Here is a 24184-nt window from a genome sequence, read left to right on the forward strand (position 1 = left end):
CAATCCCTCATATGGCTTTATCGACGGAAAAATCAAACGGTTATGGCTTTTGGTAGGTGGGAAGGAAGAATGAAAACAAAAATACACAAAATGATGTGACAGGAAAGTGTTAATGTTCTGCCCAAACTTATCCATGGAAATGGAAAATGAAAAAATATTGCCTGTACACCCCAAGGAAAGGTAATTTCGTAAATAACCTGCAGATGGCAGTATTGGAACACACAAGTAAAACAACAGTTATTTGGAAAGAATAGGATTGATGAATGTTTTTAAGTAATTTGAACTGCGATGACCAAAATTTACAAACATATTCAAATGTTACATGATTCAAATAAATTTTCCATAAACTGCCTCCCATCAATAAATTGAAAATATTGTTTTATTACTATTGTGGTGACCATTGCTTCAATGAAGAGTCTGTTGCTTGTGAACCTTAATATGTTATGTTTTGTGTTTATATGTGTGTGTATGTATACATACTCTCTGTCTGTCTGTCTGTCTGTCTGTCTGTCTGTCTGTCTGTCTGTCTGTCTGTCTCTGTCTGTCTGTCTCTGTCTGTCTGTCTGTCTGTCTCTGTGTGTGTGTGTGTGTGTCAAAAGGTTTAGAACGCCTCAATTTTTCCAGTTTTTATTGATATTTACATAGTATAATGTCTCAAATGTACGTTGAAATGAAAGCATACAAGAAATAAAACAAGTTAAGACGAACACAAATAATGGAGTAACTTTTGTTTTAACAAATTAAATCTAGATTTTTGACTCTTCAAAGTAGCCACCTCACAGCTTTAGGGCCTATTCACATCAGTGTCCGTTTTTTTTCAAGGAAACAATAGCATAGTCGATTACGCTATTGTTTCCGCAAAACAAACGGAAACCTTACGGAAAGGAAACAAATGGGAACCGTTTGCAATGGAAGCATTACTATTGAAATCAATGGTAATGCAAACAGGAATTATGATTTCCGTTTGACTTTCCGTTCATGGGTTCTTCTGACAGGAAGGTCTATCGGAACCCATGAATGGAAGGGTGATGCAGATGTGAACACTCCCTTACACAATCAAGGCATTCTTTCTACAATTGCATTCAGATATTGTTCAGAAATTTCCTTCCTTTAGTAGATTCACCCTCTATAGGTAACATTCTCCTGTCTGACCATGCCCCAATGTCCATGTTCCTCAACATACACACTCTTTTGCCTAGGCAATACAATTGGAGACTTAACGAAACTCTCCTTTATTCGTCACGCAATAAGCAGAGAGTTGAGGCGGCGCTGAAGTCTTACTTTAGGGAGAATGATACACAGGACGTCTCTGCTAGCACTATCTGGGAGGCTCATAAGCCAGTGATCAGGGGAGTACTCATAAGCGTAGATTCGTTCATGAAGAGAGAGAGGAACAGGGAGATTGATGACCTTCTTTCCCAAATATCTGATCTTGAAAACCAGCATAAACGGTCCGCAGCTCAAGGGGTTCTCTCCTCGCTTATACTTTCCAGAGAAAGACTCAAACAATGTTTGAATTTGCGCACAGCTAAGGCATATACCTCTGCTACGCACAAACATTACATGCATGGTGATAAGGGAAGCAAACTCATGGCTTATCTAGCTAAAAAGAGAAGACAACAGAACTATATCCCCAAAATCAGGTCTCCGTCTGGAGCTGTACTTGAGGACACCAATGACATTGCGGCTGAGTTTTGCTGCTTTTATCAAACACTGTATGACCTACGCCCTGGAGAGACGCCCAAGGAACTCGCCGACAGAACTGAGCTGATTGACTCTTTCCTGGACTCCCTCTCTCTTCGAACTTTAACTAAGACGCAAAAAACCCAACTAGAATCCCCCTTTACACTTAAAGAACTCCAGGTGGCACTCTCCAGTATGCCCTCTAGTAAGTCCCCTGGTCCTGATGGTCTCCCGGCCTCATACTATAAACAGTTTGGAGGCGTCTTGCTGCCGTTCTTCCTCAGAGTTTGTAACTTTCTTAACGCCTCTCAACATTTCTCTCCTTCAGCGCTTGAAGCACATATTTCGGTATTACCAAAAGAGGGTAAAGACCCTTCACTATGCGGTAGTTATCGCCCTATATCACTCTTGAATGTGGACGTTAAATTATATGCCAAAATCATAGCCAATAGGATGCAATCTTTACTCCCTTCCCTAATTGATCCAGAACAGATGGGTTTTGTTAAGGGGAGAGAGGGTAAACCTAACACTACGTGAGTTCTCCATCTGATCCAGTACACCAGGTCAAGAAATATCCCTTTGGTTCTGCTGTCAACAGATGCAGAGAAAGCTTTTGACCGGATGGACTGGACCTTTATGGTCAGGGCGCTATCCCATTTCGGCTTTCCGCAAATCTTTATTCACAAAATCCTGTCTCTGTACACTTCCCCACATGCTAAGGTTAGAATAAATGGCCACCTTTCCAGATCAAGAATGGTGCAAGACAGGGGTGTCCACTCTCTCCCCTCCTTTTTGTCCTCACAATTGAGACTTTGATCCAGAGTCTGCGTCAGGAGCCACTCACTCCTGTCGGGGGTCTCTATTGGTGACAGAGTGCACTGCACAGTGGCATTTGCCGATGATTTGCTGATTTTTATCACCAATCCCTCCACAGCCCTACCTAGACGTCAGGAGCTGTTTACCCTTTTTGGTGCCTTATCCAATTTCAAAATTAATACTAGCAAATCCGAGGGATTATGTGTCTGCTGCACTCCGGCCCTATTAACGTCTCTGAAACTTAGCTCCCCCTTCCTACTGCGCACAGATAGTATAAAATACCTAGGAATTAATTTAACTCCCTCACCTGATCACTGGTATCAATGCAATTACACACCTTTACTCTCTGAGATTAAGGCCACTATCCTGTCCTGGCATATCCTGTACATTTCTTGGATTGGTAGAACCAACTTACTAAAAATGATTATTCTCCCCAAACGCCTTTATCTTTTCCAAACTCTCCCGATTCCCCTCCCTAGAGCCTTTTTTGTTGCCATTAGACGACAATTTTCTAAATACATGTGGAATAATACTAAACCCAGAATAGCTTTTCACACTCTTATCCGTCCTAAACGCTCAGGGGGGGATAGGGCTTCCAGATATTGAATCCTACTACCACGCCGGACAATTAGCCAGGATAACCGAGTGGTTTGATAATACATCAACTAGACTTGGGGTTCCCGTGGAGGAGGCAACCATAGGTATGTCCCTTACCTCCCTTCTGTGTCTTGACAAGCCCAACGCAGCCTTTTTTTTGTCTTGCAACTCCCTTACCTCTGCTTCTTATCAGAAAGGTGAGGGGATGAAATCTCTGCACCAAATCCCGTCTCCCCTGATGACGGTTCGTGACATTGTGCAGTCGCAGACTGAGAGGTTTCGAGATTGTTCTTCCCTGCCTGGGAGGGCATCCTGCAGCACATACGATTCCATATTGATTAACGGGGCTGTTCCTACTCTACCTGAATTGCGGTCTCAACAGGGTTTTTTGTCTGTCAATTTTCTCACTTACACGCATCTCAAAAGGTGTTACCTGGGAGCGTTTAGGCAGGGACCGATAGACCGCCCGCTATCCTGGTTGGAAACAACCCTCCTCCTCCTTCGGCGAACACCTAAGAAACTTATTACACTATATTATAATAATCTCATTAAGCTGAATTCAACCGTACAGCCTTCCTTTCTTAAAGCATGGGAGTTGGAACTTAAGACTACCTTTTCTGAAGAGGATACCAAGGCAGTTTTTCTAAACTCCCTTGGTACCTCGAGATGCATTAAACTGCAGGAGTCCTCATACAAACTGACCTCTAGGTGGTACAAGACCCCCTGGGTACTGCATAAAAGGTGTAACAAAATCTCCCCAGTTTATTGGAGGTGTCATAAAGACCCGGGAACATACCTACATTTGTGGTGGGAGTGTGAGAAAATCTCCACCTTCTGGGCAGAGATAGAAACTGTCCTCAACACTATAACTCAGTCCTCTATTGCCATTTCCCCTCGTGTAGTGTTCCTAAATCTTTGGCCAACATTCCCCTGGGGGGCCCCCAGAGAGCTATGGTTACATCTCTTCGCAGTGGCCAAATCCCTAATCCCGTTGTATTGGAAGACCGAGATTGTGCCACCAATAAGTCATTTGGCTTAGGAAAGGCGCCCAACTGGAGAGAATGGAGGAGCTCTCGAATCTTGAGTATCACTCTCATGCCAAGTACCGGAAGATCTGGGCACCCTGGTTTGAATTCTGCAAAAATGGCTCCTTTCAACACCTATGGAGTGCAGACTAGAATGATTGCTATTCTAGTAGGGGACTAGTTACTAAACCTGATGTTCCTGGAGGCCTCCCTCCTTGCACGTTTCTTTTCCCTCCTTTTCTATCCCCTCCCTTTCTACACTCTCTACTCCCTCCCCCTTGACGTTGGTGCAAGTGGTGTGAACTTATGCCAGTATGCTCATACTTCCTTATGGTTCTGTTTGTATGATATGTTCTGTTTCATCTTGATATAACGTAATGTACATGCGAGTCTTCTTATTGTGAATTCTAACAATTACTTGTTTATTTTATGTACTGTGACACTTCGGCGTGTTATCATTTGCATTTTTCTTTTCTGTAAAACTTCAATAAAATTTTATTTTGCAAGAAATTTCCTTCCAACATTGTTGCAGAAGTTCCCACAAATGTGCTGCAATTGTAGGTTGATTTGCTTTCATCCTTCTGTGCAGGTCATCCCAAACAAGCTCAATGGGGTTTAAGTCTGGAGACTGTGCAGGCCATTCCATTCTTCTTGTCTTAAAGAGAACCTTTAACCTCCAGCTCTTGTTGTTACACTGTGCGTAGCTGATTGGACAGTGTCACAGACATGTTACAGCCCCCTTGTCATTACATGTCCCATTGACAGTTCAGGGGGTTATTTAAATATCGGGCACCAAATATAACGGCACCGATATCTAAACAACGGAGGAGGGTAGAAAAAAATGGAAAGTGCCCCAGGGTTTGTGCAGCCCTGCCCGTTACATGCTGCAGTCAGCTACACATGTATGGGGAGGTGAAAGGTTCTCTTTAAGTAGTACTGATGTAACCTAGAAGTATGTTTTGGATCGTTGACTTGCTGTAATATGAAACCCTGACCAAGTAGGCATATACCAGAGGGTATTGCATGGCGCATAAAAATGCTGTGGTAGCCCTTTTTGTCATGTGTGCTAGTAACGCTGTGCAAGTTGCCAACTCTGGATCCAGTAAAAGAGCCCCAGACCATCACGCTTCCTCCTCCATTTTTGACAGTGTCACACAGTGAGGAAGCATCCTTTCACGTACTCGACGATGTACAAAAACCCACCGTGATGTGCCAAAGATGGAAAATTTTGATATATCAGTCCATAAGACCTTCTTCCACTCTTCAGTAGTCCAGTGGAGGTGCTGCTCGGCCCAGGCAAGTCTTTTTTTCATTTTGCAATCTTAGCAGTGGCTTTTTTACTGATACTCTACCTGTCAAACCTTTAGATAGAAGTCTTCTCTTCACAGTTGAAATGGAAACTTGTTTATTTGTTTCTGAATAAAGCTGGGCTTGAAGATTTTGTGCTGTGAGGTGCCGATCATGCAAAATGTTGAGTCCTTTGATGGTATAGGGAACTGTACTGACTGCCACCTTGGCTTTCTTGGCAATTTCTCTGTAGGCTAGACCTACACTTCTAAGGGTTATAATTGTCTGTCTGTCTTTTATTAATTGTCTTTTTCTTGCCATTATGATATCCATGTGCTCTGTCCTGAATAGCAAAACTATCCAAATCCTGCCCTACAGGGTGTTTGTAATGCAGTCTGTTCCAACACTTGTTAAATAGAATCAGAGGGTTTGAAAGTAATCTCCAAAAGTTGAGACACCTGTAGGAATAGTTTACATCCAATTTCAAACCATTATTTGCTTTCTGTGCTGCAGAGCAGCTGTCCTTCATGTCTTCTCTGAAAAAAGCCCGTTGGTTCAAATAAAAAATTCAGACTATTCATTTTGTTGGAATGTGCTGCTGGGACCCCCACAATCACTAGAACAGGGGTCCAGAAGCCCCGTTTCTCCTCATTACACGACTGCAGTGAGGAGCTCTTTGAATGAAGTAGAGGATGAGCATTAGTGGTGCTGCTCCATTCAAAGTCTGAGACTGACAGAGACAGCTGAGTACAGCGCTCAGTTATTTCCATCAGTCCCATAGACATAGAATGGAGCGACAGGGCGCATGCTCATCCTCCACTCCATTTAAGCTCCTCCTCACTACAGGGGGTACAGTTTGCAGGAACAGGGAGTTTGGGACCCCTGTTGTAGTGATCGGTGAGGCCCCCTGATTAGACGCTTATCCAATGAATAGGTGATAATTGTCCGTTCTGGGTATACCCCTTTAAATATATCCGTTGTAGCTCATGCCGTATCTTTTTTTTTTTTTTTAAATCAGACAGAACTTAATATGCAGAACTGAATATGTTGGTATGATTTTTTGATGTTTTTTTTTCTAGATTATTCAAACACACACACGCACGCACGCACGCACATGCACACACACACACACACACCCAAACACACACACACACACACACACACACACTGTTAGCAGCACTGTGATGTTTGAAGATAGCCCGGGTGCAAACCCTTGAACACTTATCCAATATCCAGACGAACTATAAAAAAACAAAAAAAGGCAGCACTCCAGTAAGCTCAGTGAAAAAATTTTGTGGACTTTACTCCCTCCGCATTTATAGTGTGTGTATGTGTGTATATATGTATATATATATATATATATATATATATATATATATATATATATATATATTAGTAAGATTTATTTGAGTTTCAGTACAGTACTTACACAAATTCTTGTGGTTTTTATATTAATCTTCAGTAAAGATCCTCCGGGTTTTCCACTGCAATTGACCTACAAAAGAAAATCGGAAAACAGACTTACAACTGTTGCATTTTCTACCACAGAGAAAACTTGTGCCTAATATGAGTCTATACAGGAACACATGCTCCTTACAAGACAGTCATGGTTAATACAGCAAACATGCAATTGTATATGCAGAATTCAGAAAGCCTCTTAGCACTCCACCATCATCATCACCCATGAAGAACTCCACTGCCCTATAGACTTCTATGGGATAAAATTGGACATCATCCCTTATGGGCATCACTCTGTGGTGAACATGGAAATCACTATCCAAGGGGTATTATGGATTCAGCAAAAAAAAGGTTATTCCTTGTAGAATGAAAAGTTATAACATTTTCAGATATAATTTCTGCGTCAATTTCTTAGTTTTCAAGATCTCTGCTTGCAGAAACTCAATAGAAACCTTCATTGTTTACTTCCAGTGGATAAAAAAATCTGTCCTGGTCATGAAATGTACACACAGTATGAGTATGGGTGGTTTTAAACGGGCAGATATCGCCCATGTTTACCACATTTAAAACTATCGCTGATCGACAATACAGCTTCTGATCTGCCTTGTAATGAACCGTGCACCATTGTGCCGATCACGTGACCAGGACGGATTTTTATCCACTCCAAGTGAATAATGAAGATTTCTATTAAAGTACAGCAAACAGATCTTGAAAACCATGAGGAATAGATACACAAAGTATATAACTTTTTATTATAGAAAGAATGACCTTTTATTTGCTGAAACTGTAATACCACTTTAAGGGTCTTGGCTATTACTAGCAAACTGTACGGAACTTATGGTGCAGTTCATGCAATTCAGTCCGTTGCTCTTCAAGGAAAATGACAAATCTGAAAGTAATAGATGCGCTTGTTTTATTAGATCAATCTGTTCCATAATGAGCTATAGGGCTCTCTTTATTTATTACGATTATGACTCTGCCAGTACTGAATTAACGCCATTACACACCGATGCAGACAGCTTATTTTTTTATACATATAGACACAATATATCCCCTAGCTCTGAAGTATAATAAAGTAAGAAAATAAATAACTTTCTATTACGGTTATCAAGAAATTGATATGCATTTGTTTAGGCTGTAAATGCCATCTCTGCATTAATGTTGAAATGTAATGTAGTTAGGGATGTTCTTTAACATTAATCATTGTTGTCAGTCTAAGGGTATGTGCACACACAAAATAAAAAACGTCACAAAATACGGACCTCTTTTCAAGGGAAAACCGCTCCTGATTTTCAGAAGTTTTTTAAGCCACTCACGATTTTCGCTGCATTTTTTACGCCCGTTTTTGTTGCTGTTTTTTCTCTAGAGTCTATGAAAAACGGCTCCAAAAACTGCTGAAGAATTGAGCTGCACTTTTTCACACCCGTTTTTTTTTTTTTAAACCGCCCCCGTCGGAACAGAACGTTGATTTTCCCATTGAAATGAATGGGCAGATGTTTGGAGGCGTTCTGCTTCCGATTTTTCAGCTGTTTTTTGGGACGTTTACGGCCCGAAAACTACTGAAAACACTCCGTGTGAACATACCCTTAATGTTACTTTAGGATCATAATGCCTTGTGCCAGACACTGCACTGGCTAGCAAAGCCATGGCTTACAGGCAATCATTCAGAAGCAATGCTCTGAAAATGGCTGGACAATGACTATGAACATTTACCTGATACACACATATATATATATATATATATATATATATATATATATATATATATATATACAAATTCCATAAATGTATATATACAATTTCCACCTGCAGAATGTATTTACCTCAATATTGTCTTGATTATAGTTTACAGATGATGTAATCTTTGTTAAAGGGATGTTCTCTGTTAGAAAACTGGCGGTAGATTTTGAAATGCTGCCCGCTGTTGTTTTAGACATTGTTGCTAGAGATGACGACACTGTTGAGAGTCTTGCCACCGTGTTACTGTAGTTTGTAACAACTATTTTGTTGCTGGGCTCTGATGTGTTTGAGACGGGAAGTGACGTTGCAGAAAGTTTTGTTTCCTTTTTCATGAAGCTTGTTTGTGATGTCACTGGGGGAAGCCAAAAAATGTCAATAATGTAGCTGTAATCTGTTGCTGTAATATCATGTGACTATCATTATTTGTTACGAATAAAACATATTTAACCTTCGTAATATTGGCTGATTAGGGCAATGACGATACACAGACATTTTGTCATGCAACTTCAAGACTCGCGTGACAACCGCTGTCCATAGGAATACATTGAGTTGTTTGAAAAATGCTATAAACAAAAGGACTTCCTCACAATTTTTTCTAATAATGCCTTGATTGGATTTTCAGTGATTTTTAAAAAGTAGTCTGATATTTTTCCTCCATAGAGTAAGCACAGTTTTTTTCTTTTACTTTGGCTGGGTTCACACTGCGTTTTTGTTGTGTTTTTAACAGGACACTTTTTTTTGGGGTTGATAAACTTTGAATAAGAGGCATGGGAATTTATTTACCACAAGAAAACAAGTACGTATGCCAAAAACTCAGTGTAAACCCAGTCTTAATGTCTAATTCTGTATCATCAAGCAGGAATATGAGACAATTCTAACCACACATTACATGTATTTTGAATATTAACCTGTTTGAGCTTAGTGTTAACTTTTTCTTTATTCCATTCACCTGTTCTCTACCTTTTTTCATTTGCACACATTTCAATATGTTAAAAAAATCAACAATCAACAATAACCCTAAATATTGCTTACCTGCTATAGAGCTGCCATTAAAGACTGGTGTAGAAGTTTTGTTGATGTGTACTGGTTGTGTAGAGTTATCATTAGGGCTTGCTACATTTGGAGTATTGTCTTTTAGGGTGCTAAGTGTAGGTTCACTACTAGTTACCCTAAACGATTTAGTGTCAGTCTTGGCGGTTGTGTCGGTCTTGGCGCCTGTGTCAGTCTTAGCGGCTGTGTCGGTCTTGGCAGTTGTGTCGGTCTTGCCGGCTGTGTCGGTCTTGGCGGTTGTGTCGGTCTTGGCGGTTGTGTCGGTCTTGGCGGTTGTGTCGGTCTTGGCGGCTGTGTCAGTCTTGGCAGTTGTTGACAGTATGGCACTTTGTGGAACACTGGTTGCTGTGATAGTTAGTTTAGTCGTTCCTGCAGACACAGGGGGTATGTTAATTGTTGGAGTGGGGATTGCTGCACTAGTAGTAGTACCAGTACTGGGAACTGTTGGTTTGGCTTGGCTCACAGTAGTGCTGGCTACATCCACAGTTGTCACTGAAGCAACTGTAACTTGGGAAGTTGTTTGACTGTTCGCTACATCTGCACCCCATCCTGAAAAATAGAATCAAAATGTAATTAATTATTAGGAAACACTTTGTCTAATCTTAATAATTTGAAAATCTCAAAAGAAGATGCCTAAAACTAGTTAAAAGCAGATAGTCTCTTCAGTGGCCTTCAAGGAAGCCCGTCTCCATGTTCACGCTCTATCATAACAGCATGATCCCATAAATGCAGATGTGTTGGCAATGGTAGGAACTGAGAAGGGTCGGTAGGCCCATTGAGGATTTTGTTTGTTATAATTTACATTTTATGGCTCTTTGTAAGCTTGTTTTAAATGATGCTGCTTATAAGTATGCAAACTTTAGTTCCATGGACAAGCTTGATATGCTCTAAATGAACAGGGTTCATGAATGGATAAGTCAGGGCTCTAACTGCAAAACTGAAGACCAATCGCAAATAATAATTTGCATAATAATCATAGTGATCAATATACAATAAATAAGCAGCTTTTTTTAGATATCTTGAAACTTCCTTTTGCCCACTTTGAGTCATTTGTATATGTCAAGTCTATAAATAGTGGTAGGGGAAATGAGAATAATATGCTAGGAAATTACAAGTACACACCCCATTCAGACAGACACATTTTTATGCACAATGCTGGCAAACGTTTTCCTTTCTTGTAGGGTTTGAAACATGGGAAAACGACAAATAGTAAGGCTGAGGCTGGGTTCACACTGAGTTTTTTGCAGGCAGAAAATCTGCCTGAAAATTCAGTTTGGAATTTTGAGGCAGATTTTGACTTTCGCAGTGTTTTTCGCTTGCGGCCATTGAGCCGTGGGTGCGGGCAAAAAACGCAGCGAAATACGCTTTCTCTGCCTCCCATTGATATTAAATGGAGGTCAGAGGCGTAAACGCCCGAAGATAGGGCATGTCCCTTCTTTTTCCCGTGAGCCGTTTTCTCCACCTCCCATTGAAATCAATGAATTCAAATAACGTGTCAAAAAACTGTGTGAACTGACCCTGAGCCTCCCAATGAAATCAATAAAGTTGTGTACTGACAATACAACTGTGTAATTCACTGCAAGGGTAAGTCCACACGTAGCGTAAATACTGTATATTTTACACAACGGATTTCATTGCGGAAAATCCGAAAGAATATTACAGTAGTAGCAATGTTAATGAGATTTAAACAAATCTCATCCAAACGCTGCATATAAATCCAGCCGAAAAACCATTAATAAAGTATGTTAACACATGGCAGGTACGATGTGTAAGGGTATGTTCACACGACCTATTTTCAGACGTAATTCAGGCGTTTTACGCCTCGAATTACGCCTGAAAAACCGGCTCCATTACGCCTACAAACATCTGCCCATTCCTTGCAATGGGTTTTACGATGTTCTGTTCAGACGAGGTGCAATTTTACCCGTCGCTGTCAAAAGACGGCGCATAAAATGATGGCTCGTCAAAAGAAGTGCAGGACACTTCTTGGGACATTTTTGGAGCCGTTTTTCATAGACTCTATTGAAAACAGCTCCAAAAACGTCCGCGAAAACGCAGCGAAAAACGTGAGTTGCTCAAAAAACGTCTGAAAATCAGAAGTTGTTTTCCCATGAAAACAGCTCTGTATTTTCAGACGTTTTTTGTTAAGCATGTGAACATACCCTAAAAGTACACAGCGTATCTGCCCTGGACCCCGCAGGGAATTTCAGCCGAAATACCGCACCTGCAGGAAATAGCAGGTAAAAAAAAAACCCCATACAATGTATGGCAATGTATCCATCTGACGTCCTGCAGCCCGGCCTCCTGAGAGGACGTTTCATCCCATGTGACCGCTGCAGCCTGTGATTGACTGCAGCAATCACATGGGATGAAACGTCATGCCTGGAGGCAGGCGCAGAAAGATTTGGGTAAGTATAGACTTTTCCGCTGCAAGAATCTTAAGATTTGCTATTTTTTGCGGGTTTTACCTCCCCATTGAATTTAATGGGGAAAACCCACAACAAAAGAGCAGCGATTCCAAAATATAGAGTAACGTAAATTGACATGCTGCGGATTTTAAAAAAACGCACCGCAGGTTAATTTATGAATGTTTTTTCTGCGTTTTTGTGCACAGCATGTGGATGAGATTTGTTTACATTTCATACACTACTATAATACGATGCAGATATTGCGCAATGAAATCCGTTGAGGAAAATCCGCAGTATTTACGCTACACGTAGATTTACCCTTAGGACTTGTCCACACGTAAAGGAATTGCTGCAGAAAATTTCTGCAGCAATTCTGTTGAAAATAGCAGACTTTCCGCTGGGGAAAAAAACGCACCATTTCCTGCATTTTTTACTGTAGAAAATGGTGCGGATTTTGCTGTGTTTTTCTCAATGCTGGGAGATGGTGATATCTCCTCCGAAAAACGCAGCAATTCAGTCCACTTTCCGCAGCAGGAATTGACAAGCTGCGGTATGAAAAATACACACTGCAGGTGAATTTCTGGTTGGAATTTTTATGCAGTATGTGGATGGGATTAGTTAAATCTCATCCGCTTTGCTGCTACTGTATTCTTTTGCGTATTTTCTGTCCGCAATTTCGGACGAAAAATACACAGCAATTCTGCTTATGTGTGGGTAAGCCCTTATGCTGCGGAATCGCTGGTTTGTACTGAATTCAATGGGAAGGTAAAACCCGCAACAAATAGCAGATCTTGCGATATTTGTGAGGGAAAAGCTGCATTTTTCACCGCCAAAATCGTAACTCAGATTTTTTTTTTAGATCTCTCTACTTCTGCGTCCAGCCCGGCCTCCAGGGATGACATTTCATCCCATGTGACTTACTGCAGCCAATCACAGGCTGCAGCGGTCACATGGAATGAAACATCATCCCAGGAGACCGGGCTGCAGGACGTCAGAGGGAAGTGTCGCATTGACTACGGGTAAGTATGGGCTGTTTTTTTTTACCGGCTATCTTCCGCAGCGGACATTCTGGCCTAAAATCTGCACCACAATTATTTGCGTTTTTTTCGCACCTTATCCGCCCTGTGTGACTGTAGCCTAAGGCTGGGTTCACATGAAGCGTTTTTGTTGGGTTTTTAGAATACGTTTTTTGTTTTGTCAAGAAAACTCCCTTATCTGTCAATGAGAGTTCATCAACCAAAACAAATAAACCCATGCTAAAAATGCATCATGTGAACCCAGCCCAAAGAGGTTGCTGATATGTGTGGAATAGAAACAACTGAAATCATAAAAACAGTTGTCATACTGTGCTTGTAAAAAAATAAAATCTTGAACTAAATAACCTCTTTTTGCAGGTTTTTTGGATTATTTCTTGCTATCTCATTCACTCCCCATGAGTCTTGGTTAAAACACCAGCTCCACAAAAAATGTAAATAAAGTATTATTGTCTGTTTCACTATAACTTCCTCTAATGAATAAAGTTTGTCTAAGGCTAGTTCACATCTTGTCTGTGAACGAAGCCTAACATGCCAATATTTTGTTACCTAAACTTTTTGTATTTGCTGTCAAACATTATTACAGCATTGAGCAAACAGAGATGACCGTGTCATCGGAGTTGTTAGACAGCCGTGATCAGAGTTATCTCTGATCCTATTGTGCCCCTCGCAGGCCAGTAGCAGGGCCTGATAGGCTGCCTGAAACTGACCGTTATACTATATTTCACTACATTTATGCAATTTACTATAACTGCAATCAGAAGATCAGGCCTTCAAGTCCCCAGGTGAAACGAAAAAAAATAATATTTTAGGAAAAATAAATAAAAGTTTCAAGTAATAAAAAAAATAAAAATAGACTTTTTTTTACTAAAGGACATACTTTCTAATTAGAAAAAAAAAAGAGGAAAACTATACATAATTGGTATTGCTGCCGACCCGACCCGAACTACCATCTGCCTTCGTAACGACTGTCACATTATTTATCCCACACATTAAAAACAATGGCAGAATTGCTTTTTTTGTCACCCTTTGTAGCGTCCATGGCCGCGGACCGTCGGGATTACTCACCCCCCGACGGCCGCATCCATGGATCTGTGAGCGCAGGCCCGCATCTCCTCCCTAGGGCACGCCAGCGCTCACTTCCGCTCCGTTCTGCTGTCATCTATTAGCCCATGATCACCCTGGACTATAAGAAGGGCCCTGCCCCTTTACTCCTTGCCTGAGCGTTGTGTTTACCCGTGTTAGTCTTGCAAATGGTCCCTTAGTGTTATCCTGTTCCTAGTACCTGTATCCTGTGCTACCTTTTGTTTCTGTGCCTTAGAAAGTCGGAGTCGTGTTGTGCCACCGGTCACGCCTAGTGTCTTACACCATGCCTGGTGTATGCTGCTGTCTGGTGTCCCATCTGAGCCTAGCTGTTGCTACTGTCAGAACTACTACATGTACCCTTGTACTTGGCGATATATACATTGACTTGGTACACTGTTTGGCCAGCTGCTATCCCGCTACGGCCCAGTGGGTCAACATACCCACAGATCGTGACACCTTGCCTACATGAAAATAAAGTAAAAAGTCACATGTAACCTAAAGTTGTACCAATAATACTACAGCTCATCCTTTAAAAAACAAATCCTGACACCGCACCATCGACGAAAAAAATAAGTTATGGCTGTCAGAATAATGGGACACCATAATATGATTATTTTTTTTTAGAAATGTTTTATTGTGTAAAAGTAGTAAAACATAAAAAAATTTATACATTTGGTATCGCCCGCAGGATAAAGTTAACATGACGTTTATACCTGCCGCTAAACACCGTAAAAAAAAAACAATGCCAGAATAGCTATTTCTTGGCCTCCTTGCCTCTCAAAATATTTAAAAAGGGATAAGAAAATCGCATGTACTACAAAATGGTATTAATAAAAACTACAGCTTGTCCCGCAGAAAAAAAGCCTTCACACAGCTCCATCAACGGAAAAATAAAGAATGTAGGACTCTTAGAACATGATGCAAAATGATGGCCTTGACTGATATATAGGTCCAAAAGTTTTTCTGATATTTTGTACAATACTCTCACTTACCATATAGCTATGTCTCATGGTACTAAAAGCTGGTCATGCACATCGTGCAGATGACATTGTATAATGCTAACATGCTATCCCGATGTGTAGGCCAGGTGGGATCCTTCAGTTTCTAGAGGTGGTTATCAAGGCCCTAATATTTAGGGGCCAGGAAGGGGAGAACCCTAGCACATCTGTCCTAAAACGTCATTAGAGATTTGTCTGTTCACAGTGGCACAAGCTGGGCACAACTTATTGTACACTGGTAGGGCATATCTATGGAAAAATTGCAATTTTCACTCTGTAACATTGATTGTGCACAAGTTTCTGTAAAACACCTGTGGGATAAAATTGCTCACCTCACCTCTAGATGAATTTCTTGAGGAGTGTAGCTTCCAAAATTGGGTCACTGGTCAGGGGTTTCCACTGTACTGGTATCTCAGGGAAATGCAACATAGTGTCCGAAAAAAATTCCAGTAAAATCTGCACTCCTAAAAGAAATTTCACTCATTCCCTTAGGCTATGTTCACACGGGGTCTTTTGCCGAGTTTTTTGACGCGGAAACCGCGTCGCAAAACTCGGCAGAAACGGCCCGAGAACGCCTCCCATTGATTTCAATGGGAGGCGTCGGCGTCTTTTTCCCGCGAGCAGTAAAACTGCCTCGCGGGAAAAAGAAGCGACATGCCCTATCTTCGGGCGCTTCCGCCTCCGACCTCCCATTGACTTCAATGGGAGGCAGGAGAAAGCGTGTTTTCTGCCCGCGGCGCTCAATGGCCGCGGGCGAAAAACGGCGCGATCATTGCTATTCACACGGAGTATTTTGGGGGAGGAATATCTGCCTCAAAATTCCGTTTGGAGCTTTGAGGCAGATATTCCTCCCCCAAAATACTCCGTGTGAACATAGCCTAAGCCCTGCCGTGTGTTCAAACAGCAGTTTACAACAACATATGGGGCATTTCAGTACTCGGGAGAAATTGTATAAAAATTGTTAGGTAGGGGGCTTTTCTATAGCCCTTGTGTAACATTTTATCTAAAACTCCATATTATTGAGAAAGGGAAGAACCCCTGAAACGTCGCAGCGGGTGTAGTAAGATGCCAATCTATCCTCCGTGAGGTCTCTGCAAACAAGCCATGAAAGCCCCGTGAAGAAACCATCCGGATTGTGGACTCTAACACACTGGGTGATATTTATACATATTCTCTGTATGTGATCATTTTTTGACACTGAATTTTTTTGACAAAAGAAAAATACATTTAGCAAAAAGGAAATACGATTGTCACATGCTTATTTCTATATACCGCTACATTGTTTGAGACATAGAAAGCGTCTCATCTGGCACGTATCTACCTATGTATTATTATAATTGGGGTCAAAAATCGACATTGCTGTTACAGTCACTGTTGAAGACATTTCTCGTTAAACAGGTTTTTTTTTGTCCGTATGAGAGCAGGCAGTAAACAATGTAGAATTGGTGTACATTTATTATATTATTATTATTATATTCTGAAAACTTTTGTCTCTGCAATCAGGTCTGAATGTGCAATACAAAGACAATGTTACCTCTGAGCATACAGACTAGAGAGATAATGTCAACATGTTACGCTCTAGTATAAAGATAACTAACACTAAAACTCCTCACTAGTTGAATGGATCTGTCCTTATCATCCTAGCACACATTTACCAAGAGACACTGCTCTGTTGTCCTAAACATCCATTGAAAAAAAAGATTGACTGCTCAGTGAGAATTTAACTACATCAATATATCTTCTTGAGTACATGTTACAATTGCAATGAATTTAGCGGAAAAACCAAACCGAAACATTATTGTTAAGTCTCATTACTTTTTCTTTAATTCCCGCACATTTACGGCACTGGAGGCTTGCTGTTGAGTAACAGTGCCAAAAATGTACGGCACTGTGATGACACCTGCACAGGAGCTGGACCCACACCACCGACCACGGGAGGACAGCTGTAATTAACAGCTAGCGTCTCGCAACAATTATCTCGGCCGTGAGTTGTGAAGGCCTCGTCAATCCCTTCAACTATTTTTTTTATGTTCCTCAAACCATTCCTGAACCCGTTATTGACAATTCTGAATGATGAAAACAAAGGGAGGAGGCTTCCTTTGACTCATCGCCAACCCGTTGACACAATCACGGGTGACGTTGGCTAAATATGGAAGCCAGGGGCCGAAATGTAGATGCCGATAAGGCCGTGCCTATAGGTGCCTGTCAGTTTTCCACTGTCAGACAGTAATGCATTGGAATACAGAGGTATTCCCATGATTTATATGTTAAAAGATGAACAAATTTCAATAAAAAAGACAGACAAATAAAATAGCATTTATTGAATAAAAGTGATCAAACATATAAAAACGATATATATTTTTTATCACCATAACCATAGCAACCCGCAGAACAAAGTTAACATATTATTTATACCGTAGGGTAAACTACGTAAAAAAAATACAAAATACAAAGATGGAATTGCTTTTTTTGCATTACCCCCCCTAAAAAAATTTTTTTTACAATAGTTAAAAACTAATATATACACCGCTCATCCATAACTAATATTGTGAAGTTCCACCTCGTGCTACCAAAACAGCTCTGACCCATCAAGGCATGACCTCTGAAGGTGTCCAGTGATATATGGCATCAATACTTTAGCAGCAGATGTAAGTTTCGAGGATCTGACTATTTTTTCCAACGTATACAACACATTTTCGATACCGATTTTTTTTTTCCAGTATGGCAAGATGTTATGAACGCCGGAATGCAAAGAGGGAAAAAATAAAAAACGTATTCTGCCCTCTAGTATCATTTTGGTATCGAGAATCACAATACTACACGCAGTATCGGTATCGAAGTCCAAGTTCTAATATGTACTCCAAAATTGTGCTATTCAATTATACAAATCATACAGCCAAAAAAGCCCTCTTAGGATATGTTCACACGCAGAGTCAAAATCGGCTCAAAATACGGAGATGTTTTCAAGAGAAAACCGCTCCTGATTTTTAGACTTATTTGTGCCACTCGCGATTTTCGCTGTGTTTTTTTTACAGCCGTTTTTGGAGCTTTTTTTAATAGAGTCTATGGAAAACGGCTCCAAAAACGTCCCAAGAAGTGTCCTGCACTTCTTTTTTGTGACCGTTTTTTTAAGCGTAAAAAAATGCAGCGAAAAACGCTCCATCGGAACAAAACTCCTTTTTTCCATTGAAATCAATGGGCAGATATTTGGAGGCCGTTTGCGGCCCGAAAAATGGCCGAAAATAGGTCATGTGAACATACCCTTATATATATGTAAAATAATAAAAAAAAGTTATGGCTGTTGGAACGCAGTAAGGCAAAACGAAAAAAAAAAAAACTGCCCCCCTCAAGGGGTTAAATGTGCTTATGAAGCCTTCAATTTCCAGCGGTGGTATACCATAGAAAATGCACAGCTCTGTACCTCAGTGTGTGAACTGGATAATGAAAAATCTAATTTACTATAAAGCAGCATCTGGCCGCTGCAGGAAAATACCAAGTGTTAACCTGTGTCCTTTTTTTTCTAACATGCAAATTTACAGACTAACAGGATCTATTTGGAGATTGTTTATATAAGGCTTCGTTCACATCTGCACTAGTGCTCCGTTCCGACCTTCCGTCTGAGCTTTCCGTCGGAAAGGAGCCCTGACAGACACAAACGCAAACCATAGGTTTCCGTTTCCATCACTTGTAATTTTAATAGCGGCTGATCCGGTGCCAATGACTTCCGCGTGTCTCCGTTGTGCAAGGGTTCCGTCGTTTTGACGGAATGAATACCGACTACGGTTTCCGTTTGTGTCTGTCAGGGCTCCGTTCCGACGGAACCTCGGAACGGAGCCCTAGCGCAGATGTGAACGAAGACTAAGTCTGACAGAAACATAGATTATTTCATTCTATAATGCACACTTATATCTTTCAGGTGACTATGCAGTAAAAACAGTCATGTGTGTGTACATGAGGCATAACACTTTATCTGACCATCACATGACTTGAATATGACTATTTCTAATTGTCAGTATTCCCAGCTCCAGAGGGGGAGAAGACTGTGCTGTGTATGGGAGGCATCATAGCAGCTAGAGAGATGAGAAGAATCCTGCTTCCCTATCTCTATCACACATCTAGAAGAAGTAGCAACATGGAGGACATTGTGCAGCAGTAATGAGCATTGTAGCTGTGAATTCAGCTCTGGGGTGAGGTAAAACACTTACTAGAAGTTGCAGCAGCGTCTCTGTGTGTCCCTAACCTCTGTCTGCCTCTAGTAGCTATCTCCTCCATCTCCCCTCTCCATAGACTTCTATGGGCCGCAGCTGTAACCTGATCTCTCATTGTACGAACTCCTGTATATGAATTTTAGCAGTAAATTTATAGTGAGTGATCAGTGCAAGGGGGGGGGGGGAGGAGAAGAGTCTCATAAGTGGAGAAAGTAGCATATTTATGTAATAAGATATATTACAAAGTTTCTTATCTTCACTTGTACTATTGATTTATGGATAAACCAATTAAACTGTAGATACTCTATAAGTATGTGCTTGCGTGTCTGGCTTTTGTGATGTCCAGCAAATATGATGAATGTTTTCCTGAAAATACTAAATTCTTGCAATTACAAACCTAGCCAGAACAATTGTAAGTTAGGACTTCAAGGTCACTTCTGTTAAACACACTAACATACATCATGGAGAATATCAACTCATTTTATTAGCAACTTTCAAGCCTTAAAGAGACTCTGTCACCACATTATAAGTGCCCTGTCTCCTACATAAGGAGATGGGCGCTGTAATGTAGGTGACAGTAATGCTTTTTATTTAGAAAAACGATCTATTTTAAACCACTTTATGAGCGATTTTTAGCTTTATGCAAATGAGTTTCTTAATGCCCAAGTGGGTGTGTTTTTACTTTAGACCAAGTGGGCGTTGTACAGAGGAATGTATGACGCTGACCAATCAGCGTCATACACTTCTCTCCAGTCATTTACACTGCACTAGCGATATAGTTATATCGCTATGTGCAGCTACATACACTAACATTACTGCAGTGTCCTGATAATGAATATACATCACTACCAGCCTGGACGTGATGTTTATTCAGAATCCTGACACTTCTGAATCTTTTCTGTGAGATTCCAGCAAGGCAATCCCGCGAGATTACGATGTAACCTGTCATTTCAAACGAGATTACGCTTGCCTTGCTGGAATCTCACAGAAAAGATTCAGAAGTGTCAGGATTCTGAATAAACATTACGTCCAGGCTGGTAGTGATGTATATTCATTATCAGGACACTACAGTAATGTTAGTGTGTGTGTATGTAGCTGCACATAGCGATATAACTATATCGCTAGTGCAGTGTAAATGAATGGAGAGAAGTGTATGATGCTGATTGGTCAGCGTCATATATTCCTCTGTACAACGCCCACTTGGTCTAAAGTAAAAACACACCCACTTGGGCATTAAGAAACTCATTAGCATAAAGCTAAAAATCGCTCATAAAGTGGTTTAAAATAGATCGTTTTTCTAAATAAAAAGCATTACTGTCACCTACATTATAGCGCCGATCTTCTTATATAGGAGATAGGGCACTTATAATGTGGTTACAGAGCCTCTTTAAAGGGGTTTTCTAGCCAGTAAAAATTAATGGCCTATCCTCAGTATAGGCCATCAATACCGGATGGGTCGGGGTCTGACTCCCGGGACCCACGCCGATTTTCTCACATTCACTTCAATGTGAGAAAAGGCTGTAATATCTGTGAATCGCAGCTAAACACGTGAGCAAGTACAAATGAAGGGGAAGCAACGCTTGTACGAGCGCTGCAACCCCTTCAAAACAGCTGACCGGCAGGGGTTTCCGAGAGTCGGACCCTGACCCATCAGCTATTGATGGCCTATCTTGAGGATAGGCCATCAATTTTTCTTGGCTCGACAACCCCTTTAACCCCTTCTCACCGTAACCAATTTTCGAATTTTCACTTTTGTTTTTTCCCTCCCACCTACCAAAATGTATAACTTTTTTATTTTTCCATCGATATAGCCATATGAGGGCTTGTTTTTTGCACCATCTATTGTATCATATAATGTACTGGGAAAAAAGTCTTTACGGGGTGGAATGCAAAAAAACACAGATTCCTCCTTTTTTGTAGGGTTTTGTTTTTACGGCGTTCACTGTGCGGTAAAAACGACATGTTAACTTTATTCTGCAGGTCAATACTATTACGGCGATACCAAATTTATATAGTTTTTTTTATGTTTTACTACTTTTACAAGAAAAAACTAATTGTTAAAAATAAAATTTGTTTTGCGTCACCAAATTCTGAGCCATAATTTTTTTTATTTTTCCGTCGATTGAGCGGTATGAGGGCTTATTTTTTGCAAGACGAGTTGTACTTTCTATTGGTATAATTTTTGAGTACATGAATCTTTTTGATCATATTTTATTACATTTTTTGTGGGAGGTGATGTCACCCAAAAACTGGTTCTGGTGTTTTTATTTGGTTTGTGTTTTTACTGCGTTCATCATGCAGGTTAAGTAATGTTATATTGTAACAGTTTAAAAAAAACTTTATTTAACTGTTAAACTTTTTTTATTAGTCACCCCAGGGGACTTGAACCAGCGTTGGAACACATCCACAATATATAGCAACATTAATCGTGAATTAATTCTGAAATGCTCCTATTAAGCCCTGCCTCTTATTAAGCCATTAGGCTACCATGCCAACCATCGGCACCCCGCGATCTCGTTGTGGTGTGACTGAGCTACAGAGGGAGCCGCTCCTTATTTCTTACAGTTTAGATGCTGTGATTGCTATTGACCGTGGCATCTAAGGGGTTAAATGAGCGGAATCCCTCTCGTTACACTAAAGTGTCGGCTGTACAGCCGACATGCTCATTCTATGGAGCGGGCTTGGCCCGTGAGCCCCCACCATACTCCCCCACCGGACCTCTGCCATATATATATATCTGCAGGGGAAGTAAGAAGGCACTACTCTGTCAGCTTCCAGAGGATGAAGGATACCTATTCTGCTCAGTTCCCTTCCCCTCCCCAGTAGCACAGTTTAGCAGCAGCACCAAGCCAGACACAGGGAAGCAAAAATAGATAAGACAGGTATTTTTTTTTAAACTAGAAATACTGCAAATTACTTTTAAACAGCAGTTAACATCATTCCTAGACTTTTTGTATACAAATTATTCATGAGATAACCACTTTAAAGCATATGCCTTTATTACTTATCTTTTCCTGAGTTACAGTTTGTATTAGGGTATGTTCACACAGCCTATTTTCAGCAGTTTTTTGGGCCGTAAACGCCCCGAAAAACGACTTAAAATACGGAGGCTGAACACCTCCAAACATCTGCCCATTGATTCCAATGGGAACAACGGCGGTTCGTTCCAACGGGGCGGTTTTTTACGCGGACGTTTGGAGAAACGGCTCGTAAAAAAAGCCTCATAAAAAGAAGTGTATGTCACCTCTTGAGAAGTTTTTGGAGTCTTTTTCATTGGGTCAATAGAAAAACGGCTCCAAAAACGGCCATAAAAAACTCATCAAAAAACGCTTGACGCAAAAAAAACGGTTGAGAATCAGGGGCTGTTTTCCCTTGTATTCTTTTGTTAAGAGTGTGAACATACTCTCACAGATTAATTTACAATTCTACAGGCTTCAAAGCTGAAATCTCCCAACATTTCTTGTTGGCTTAACATATGAAAAATTCTGCTCTGGTTATTTGCATTCTGGGAAATATGTGGGCATTGTACAGTACTCTGATGCAGGAACAAATAACTTTTCCATAATGCACTGCAGCACAGACCATTGCATAGTGGTAACTCAGCTAAAACTATTATTTTTGTCAGCAGATCCTGGCAATTATGAGAGGCATAATCCTCAACCTCTTGTCTTTGGGGAAAACCTGTCTTTCCCTCAATGTCTTATGTCATTAGGAAACTGGGATAAAAGAAATTAGATTTTTATGTGTTTAGTCCTTTATATTACTTAATTCAAGCGCCTGAGGCATCTCCCTCTCTCCAAAGAACAGAATCATTCAGCTAAGCTAAGACTTAATAATGTTGCGTTAGTATGTCCTTACTAACATCTTCATCCTGAACTTCAAACTGAATCATCCTAATGAACATTTCTTCTCAGATTAATAGCTGATTACTTTGACTAAATAAAAATTTTGACCAAATGTTTATTTTTTTAATTTGGATTAAGAGTCATGTCTAAATACTAGTGCACCTCTTAGCCAGTGAGTCTAGGAGGGGTGTGGAGAATGTTTGGTAGCCATGCTCACTTTTAACAGTAGAAACAAAAACACTGTTTCTGTAAAAGTGGCCAGGAAATTTCATACTTATGGTTTTGTGCCAAACACTATTTGTCCAATAGATGCAATACATCTACACCAGATAATTGGTGTAGTTGTTCTGTTGTATGACCTTAAATAATGTTTTCAGATATGAAGAGAAAAGTAGAAGAGAATTACAAGCAAAGAGATAGATGGGTACTATCACAGAAATCATGAACATGCAATGTAGAGACCTAAAGCATCCAGAAGGCAGGACATCACTGTGAAAAACTACTCATATTCTGAAAAGGGGGTCCTCTCTGGAGGTTTCACTTTCACTTTTTTTTTTAACCAAACGTGGGTTTGAATGCACGGTAGCATCAAGGCAGATATGACATTTTGGCACTAGACTTGAGTACTGTATTAGTAAGGACTTGTAAAGAACAAGGTAATATGCCCTGTGGGATTAAGTACGTTTCTATCTAGTCAGTGGAAGAAGGTTCTTTTCATAGACTAATCGAAGTTTCAGGCATTTGGGTCCAAAAGGCGAAAGTTCGTTCATCGTGTGACAGGTGAGCGCATGCTTCTTGCTTGCATTCAGCCCACAGTCAAGCATGGAGGAGGTTCCATTATGGTCTGGGGATGTTTTAGAGGTGGTGCAGTTGGTGACTTACTACAAATTGAAGGAATCATGCACTGTTTTAGTTCCTCCAGGGCGTTGCAAACCCGACATGGCACTGA

General features: G+C 40.7%; 1 protein-coding gene across 1 annotated transcript in view; it reads right to left on the reverse strand.

Moving 5' to 3' along the window:
• PODXL (podocalyxin like) overlaps window positions 1-24184 on the reverse strand; it is a 105777-nt gene that overhangs the window by 28409 nt on the left and 53184 nt on the right. Inside the window, exons 2-4 of the mRNA XM_075857506.1 lie at window positions 9639-10205; window positions 8690-8958; window positions 6838-6903 (exon numbers count right to left, since the gene is read on the reverse strand). Coding sequence (XP_075713621.1) covers window positions 6838-6903; window positions 8690-8958; window positions 9639-10205 — 902 coding nt within the window. The remainder of the gene's footprint in view (window positions 1-6837; window positions 6904-8689; window positions 8959-9638; window positions 10206-24184) is intronic.

The sequence above is a fragment of the Rhinoderma darwinii genome, chromosome 3, assembly GCF_050947455.1.
Source record: "Rhinoderma darwinii isolate aRhiDar2 chromosome 3, aRhiDar2.hap1, whole genome shotgun sequence".
Classification (NCBI taxonomy): domain Eukaryota; kingdom Metazoa; phylum Chordata; class Amphibia; order Anura; family Rhinodermatidae; genus Rhinoderma; species Rhinoderma darwinii.